Source organism: Salmo salar, chromosome ssa13 (assembly GCF_905237065.1).
Source record: "Salmo salar chromosome ssa13, Ssal_v3.1, whole genome shotgun sequence".
In the NCBI taxonomy this organism is placed as follows: Eukaryota; Metazoa; Chordata; class Actinopteri; order Salmoniformes; family Salmonidae; genus Salmo; species Salmo salar.
In genome coordinates, this window is record NC_059454.1 from 36,205,604 (window position 1) to 36,213,025 (window position 7,422).

Sequence of the window (7,422 nt, forward strand, 5' to 3'; positions counted from 1 at the left end):
ATTTAACACCGAGGCGTAAGGCTGTGTGTGTGTGTGTGTGTGTGTGTGTGTGTGTGTGTGTGTGTGTGTGTGTGTGTGTGTGTGTGTGTGTGTGTGTGTGTGTGTGTGTGTGTGCTGAGATCTAGAGCAGAGCTCAGACTCTCCCACACAGGGGGAGCCCCCAGGCCAGTTAAAAATGGTGTTAATTTATCCTCCTATGGGAGCAAAGAACTGTCTCTCCATGGCAACAGAGAGGGTGCTGAGGGGAGGAAAAACAGAGCAGCACGATCAACGACCCCCTCTTTGTACGGACACACACACACACACACACACACACACACACACACACACACACACACACAGTAACATACACATTTTCACTCTCTCACACAAAAACACACACTCGCATAAGGACACACTCCAATATCAAACTCTGTGCACAGCTTATTAGAGATTCATTACAAATATATTACCAAAAGGCTAGGAACACATTGGCTTCAAATATGTAGGTCTACCGAATCCTCTTGTCCTAGAAGAGGCCTCATTCACAAAAATAAGTGGTTGCATCATCTCTCTCTGTATGTAATGTGTCTATGTGTGTCATCTACATCCAAAGCAGAGGAGCCTTGCACATCATTTATTTGAAGGGGCACTGAGGGCCAGATGCAATAACTTTCATTCTCTGTAAAATAAACTGTATAGGGATGAAGTTGAGGAGGCACTGGAGACACTCCCATATGGCCAAAGCACTGAAATAACCACAGCACGCAGTCAATCCCCCCAAAAAGTTGGTGAATTAAAGGCTTGGTTTAAGAGAGGCCTTGTTGCTGAAAAACCAACATTAAAAGAGTACATTATATCCCGTTGTACTTTTTATATTAAGGTACATTCTCCCCAATCTTGCCAGGTTGAGAGTAAAGAGCAAATTTGTGGCTTTGGTTAAGATATTTAACATTTGTAGGCCTAATAACCTATGTACAGTCATAACAAACCAACACATAGAGACTGAATAGGAGGGACAGAAAGAAAGGCTAGATTATGCTGGAGTTGTGCCATGCAAAACTGTTAGCATTAATGCAAATGTTGTTTGAATGAAAGGAGCACTATTCTTTTGACTCCGTGCCCTCCTAACAGAGGGGAGTGCTCAGGAGAGTTGGAATAATTAATCAGATAATAATGATGACATTCCTGCTCCATTTTGATGGCAGAACACAAACGTTCCCTGTCTGTCTCAGACGGGACATACTGAACCACTCCCACACCTCTCACCTGTTTCTTTCTATTGTTTTTCATCAAGTTCCAATACTCCATCCACTGGGTTACAGTTCTCCCAGAGGAAAGGTCCATAGAGCATTGTAGATGTCAATTAACCCTTTATGCCCTTTTATGACAGCACTTCCTGCAGCATCTTACACATGGAGTCCCATACCTGAGGCTGTGCTGTGTGTGTGGTGAGAAAGTCCTACCAAATCCAGATTGTGAATGAGGGATAGAGATATGTAAAGGTTTCAGTTGGCATGGCAACAAAAAAGCAACCGCTCTCATCCGTTAATATTTTTCGGTGCCATATTTAGAGCAACAAGAGAGAGATGAACACAACATTCCACTTTGAAATGGAGGGCACACCTATAGCTCAATAAATGATTATGTGTGCAAACCAGACTGTATTATATATGGTGGCAGAGTATCCGTCGGTGTACAATAAATCTCTGCTATTAATAATGTAAAACAAAAAACAAACAGGCCGATATGAATCAATGAATCTAGTAATGGTAACGTGTGAATGTACCACTACACAGTGGCCATGTCTGCAGTAGTGTATGACTGCAGAACATCTCACCGTGCTGTGGTCTAGCAATTGTTATATTCTCCTCCTCCTCTCTGTCTGGGCTCTAATCAGGACATAATGAGAGCGAAAGCAGGTTGCATCCCCACACTGAGGCCTGCTGAATTTTCTAAGCACTGCTCAGGCTCTCAGACATACAGAAGGAGAGCGAGAGAAAGGACTCAGGGATATAGACAGAGAGAAAGCGAGTGTGAAAGGGAACGAGAGAGAGAAATTCCAAACAATCCCATCAGCTGTCTGAAATGTAGTTTGCACTAGGCCCGTGCTACAAAACTCTTTAAAACCACTATTCCCTTTAGTCAGTGTCTGTCTCTTTCCGTCCACTACTGGACTATCCTGTATAACTCTCTCTGTGTTTACACCAACTGAAAAAAGGTTCCTGTCTGCCCATCAACTACTAGCCATGCAATCCTTGCCCCCACCCCCAACCAACCTCCCCCTCATTTAGCCCCCCTGCCTGCGCCCTCAGTGAAACTTGGCACACTCCAGGAGCAGCTGCAGAGGGGCCGCCACACTCTGAAAACACGCCCCCCACCACACAGGAGGGGCACTGAGGGCGTTGGGCGTTGTGGTTTTGTACTCTCTCTCTCTCTGTGTGTGTGTGTGTGTGTGTGTGTGTGTGTGTGTGTGTGTGTGTGTGTGTGTGTGTGTGTGTGTGTGTGTGTGTGTGTTCATTAATTCAGATTACGGTAGCATTTACTTTTTTACAGTATAAAACAATCAATTTCACAGTATTGTACTGTGTCATTACACAGTACTTGCTTTGAAACCATATTTATATTACAGTAGGTGTAGTGTGATACAAAATACAGAATTTGACTTGCCACCGAGCTGCCTGTAAATGACTTTCAAATTCATGGTAACCCCTTTACAGTGTACCCAATCTCTGTATCTTGTACGCATTAATATTTGGGTGGCACAGTGGTATAGGCTTCAAGCGGACAGTGAGAGAATGAAGAAGAAGAGAGAGAGAGATCTGAGGACTGATACACTATCTACCACTCAGCAACGGAACAGTCAAAGACAACATACTGACAGACAAGAGAACACACACAAACCACCTCCACACTCACATTGATACACATTGACCGTTCTTGCATCTAATTGCACCTCTACTTCACTATTTGACTTTCCACTTCCCACTTTAATTAATGATGAAATGACTGCCTTGTGTTTGCTTTTGTTGTTCTGTTTGTTGTCTAGTTTTGCACAAGTGGGGGTTGGACATGGGGGAGTCCCCTGCTGTGTCCCATCAATGACTAGAGGTACATACTATTCAGGAATAGTTTCCTTCTATCTAGTAGAACTATAAATCACATATAGGCCTCTTTAACATCATTTGCATACTATTCTCAGGTATGCATGGTAGAAGTAGAAAACAGTGTCCTGCCCAGGCGCTAACCTTTTATTACCGTCCCTCACAGAGTGACATCAGCTATTTCTGGGTTTGTGCCTTGGACATAAATCTGTGTCAAAACAAAAGGCTTTTGCCCACAAGCAATGTAAAATGGATAAAGTGTCGAAAACTGAGACATTTCAGAACTATAATATGACATAATGAAAAGTAAAGCGTAGATTAATACCTGTGCGTAATAAATGTCGTAGTGAACACAAAAGGCTATTTATCGCTCCATCATCCAAGATACAAAAAATAAAGAAAAACTTAACTAAATCGCCAACTCTAGATGCACCTGCCAAGAGTCTTTATCATGAGAAACTATCTAACCTATTGGACCAGGTGCAGTTAGGTATTTCAGCCCAAAAAATAAAGGCTACACATTAACACAGGTAAAACACCTGAGAAAGGATCGATCAAATAATCCACACCTCAATCCAATAAACCACACCTCAGCGGTGCTGATATTCAAAACTGTTCTTGTAATTTGAGTCTGTTGTTCACACTAATCTTGAGGGTCCTTGGAGAGCTTGTCCCAACACCATGGTGGGGGTTGATGTGATTACCCTGAAGGCATCATAGAAAATGGTGTCCGTCTCAACTGGCAATGAACAAACACACACACAACCTCTATCCTGTGCCTATAAAGAGTGTTTTCTTCAACTTTGGTCAATCAGCCTAGATAATCAATGTATCAGATAGGATATTCATCCGTCTACATTTCCAACCCCAAGTAGCCTACGTAAATAAATCATTTACAATTTCACCTCAGATTAACACATGATTAACAGAATTGTAATACATTTAAGATATATGAACAAACACACACACAACCTCTATCCTGTGCCTATAAAGAGTGTTTTCTTCAACTTTGGTCAATCAGCCTAGATAATCAATGTATCAGATAGGATATTCATCCGTCTACATTTCCAACCCTAAGTAGCCTACGTAAATAAATCATTTACAATTTCACCTCAGATTAACACATGATTAACAGAATTGTAATACATTTAAGATATATTGCACGAGATTATCATATGGTGAAATCATTCAAATGTCAATTCTAAGCAGCAGTGGTTTTAACTTTGATAGAGGGAGGATGCCGCTTTATTCATCTGCCTTCTCTTTTGTTCCCACCGGAGACCCTCACAGGGATCAAATACGCACGGTGGTTTTACGTCCAACATAGTACAAATGCAATATATCCCTTTTATTTATTTATAAGCACACATCAAAATCGAACGTTTTATGAATGTGGATAAATGCACTAAGTCATAAAAAGACATGCAAGTGTAGGAACTATGCAGGTATGATTGGTTACCAGAGCAACGAGTGTCTGTGGAACGATCCGCATCTATCCTGCACTGGGCAATGTAAAGTTGCGGGGTGCACACATAACTACGCGGATTGACACCGTGGATAGTTTTGCTTTCATAGCATGTGCACGTAAGTTATTGTATTCTTGTCAATATAAATTACTGTTTGTCAGTTAGTACAAGACATTAGAACGAAAAAAGAATGTGTGGTGCTGCGCATTTAGCCATCCCTATGGATAGCCGGATGGATTTTGTGGATTTATGCTATAGGGCTATTATACGAGGTAAAGGGGAACATGATCAATTATTTTGTTCATCTATAAACCCTCACCTCCCCCTTCCATACAATGTCCTCCTCTAGGGGATACACCAAGCACCCCGGCATCCCCACAATTTGGGCACACCGCTCGCTGGCACCCAATGTATGCGCGCACACTCAATTGTCCTACATGTCAGGAGTCTGGACAAGACGTACTTTTTATCATTATGTTGTGAATGGGCTATTAACTCATAAATACTGCTTAGTAGCATAGCGTTCCGTTGACAGGACATTAAACGAATCATTTGCCAGACGACCACAGAATGATACCCCACACTGGCGATGTTGCTTCTATAGGCACCGGCGTTGCTATGGCAGCTGGGGATGGGAGTGTGACTGCTCTGTTGAAAGGATGAGAGTCGGTCAAACCGATCTTTCTGTGAATAGGGGGAAAGCCAAACGCTGAAAAGTTGTAATCAAATAGGTTATGACAGGTGCATGTGGTTGTGGTGAAATCGAATCGGTTTCATTGACGATAACGGGACGTCTCATGCGCGCGCGCAAACACACACACACACACACACACACACACACACACACTTTACCGTTGACTTGACTGGGACATATAGGACGGGCTTCCCTGACGCTCCTTTCTTGTGCTCTCCCAGAATGTTGCTCCCGACCTGAAACCCTTTCGACTTCACCCAGAATTTGAATTTGGCATTGATGTGGCTATTGTCGACATACATGCCGTCCGATTCTTCGTTTTGCAACAGTGTCTGCATGATTTTGTTGTATTTTCGCCGGGTGACGGTCTTTGTTTTACCCGAGTCCCCATATGTCCGGAGGCACCAGTCCTGAAATTCACTGAACATCTCCGCTCCTAAAACGACGGGACTCCGGCTCCTTTTCGTTACATCCGTGCACGATGATTTTTTTGTTGCCATAGCGTTCGATCTTATAACCCGTTTGGCTCTTCAAATAATAAAATAGCTATTATGCAGGTTTCCCCCTCCTCTCCCGTCCCGCGTCGAGGAGGATGGTTCCGCAACTACGATGGCTTTCTCCCTTTCCTTGTCAGCTGGAATAAAGGCGTAGGAAACTGATTCGGGCAGCCGCACACCTGTTTGCAGAGACTATTCGCCTGCTGTCCCGAACCGCAACGGCAAAATGTCACTTGCTCACATCATCCGCTGAGAAACGGAGGGAGGGGGGCTGTCCTATAGAGCGGGTATCTCCCACCTGTGCGCAAACGGTCTCTTGACTGGAGGCTGAGATATGGAGAGAAAAAATACAGTGCTGCTCACCAAACAACAAAGAACACAGGGGAAGCATAGATGGAAAAATACGTTGAACTGTGGTTGTCTATTGACTTACTTTTAGACATTCGACACCATTTTTAGTCAGAGCTGATGCAGAATCAAGTGAAAATCGTGGCAATTCTCAAACATTTAGGCCTAATCGGTATTGAGCCATGTAGGCTATCTGAGCATCAATCACGCGCACCGCAACCTTGCGCAACGGGGGTTGTTTCCCTGCTTCCCACCTGTTTGAATGGGACCTGCGCGTGCACCAGCCTGAACCGACTCGGACGTTCCGTCGAAATATATATTCTCAAATAAGCAATAGGATATAAAGACGATAATCGAAAACCAAACATTTTAGGCTAATTTAAATGCGTTTTCTGGAAGGGAATGGTCGATTACAAAGCGCACGATAGGCAGTAGCCTAATCGTAGAGAGAAAATGTCCGATAGCCTACACAAACGACGCCGGTGCTCCAATGTGGATTTTCCTCAAATATGAATATGACATATTACACCCTGGGCATTTGGTGGTCATGAAAAAAACAGCCTCTCCACTTGCAAAAAGAAACTGACATGAGGCCCGGTCTGGACATAATACTAAATTGTAGGCCTTAAAATATTATATCACATGTGCATCTGACCCCCCCAATCAACTCTGTCTTTCTGTGTGCTATTCCACCCACATTGACACAAAGAAAATCCAAGGCGTTCAATATACTCAAATCTGAGTCGAAATGCTCTTTAGGCTCTCTGGCATCTTTTTAATGTGTCACTGTGCTCTGTGTAGGTCTACATTTTAGCATGCCTGTCTAGTGTCCTATATTGTTCCCCTGTGTGTTCTCTGTACCCATATGTGTGTGAGTTCTCCTGGCCTCTGTGTAGGACCATGCTGGGACTGCTGCTGGTGGTGACTGCTGCTGTTGCCATGACAGCAGCACAGCAGAGGCTCCAGCTGTGCAGAGCAGAGTGGAGGGTGAGTGGGATGCCCCATCCTCATCTCTCCATCCTCCCTCTCTGACTCACAATGGAATTCTGGACAATAGTCCCACCCCTATGCTCTCACTTCCTCATCCTCACACTGAATAATGACCAGCTTCAGCGGAATCAATAGGTCCCAGGCCAAGCAAAAATGTGTTTGTGTGTGTGAATTACCCAGCCCCACACAGATGAGGCAATTTATTTTAGTTTCATAATGTGGTATTTGATAGGTATCTCTCTGGAAGGACTGGCTTGCATTAGTGATGGGTGAGTGGATTAGCTAGCCCACTGAAAGGTCCGGCTCAAGGCTACATAAGTCCCGGCATCTGCCGGGGACATGAT

At 43.8% G+C, this 7,422-nt stretch overlaps 1 protein-coding gene across 1 annotated transcript in view; it reads right to left on the reverse strand.

Annotated features, from left to right (window-relative positions):
* Positions 1-6,319, reverse strand: part of LOC106567217 (nucleolar protein 4-like) — a 29,135-nt gene extending 22,816 nt beyond the window's left edge. Inside the window, exon 1 of the mRNA XM_045693222.1 lies at positions 5,402-6,319. Coding sequence (XP_045549178.1) covers positions 5,402-5,743 — 342 coding nt within the window. The 5' untranslated portion in view covers positions 5,744-6,319. The remainder of the gene's footprint in view (positions 1-5,401) is intronic.
* Between the last annotated feature and the right edge of the window lie 1,103 nt (positions 6,320-7,422).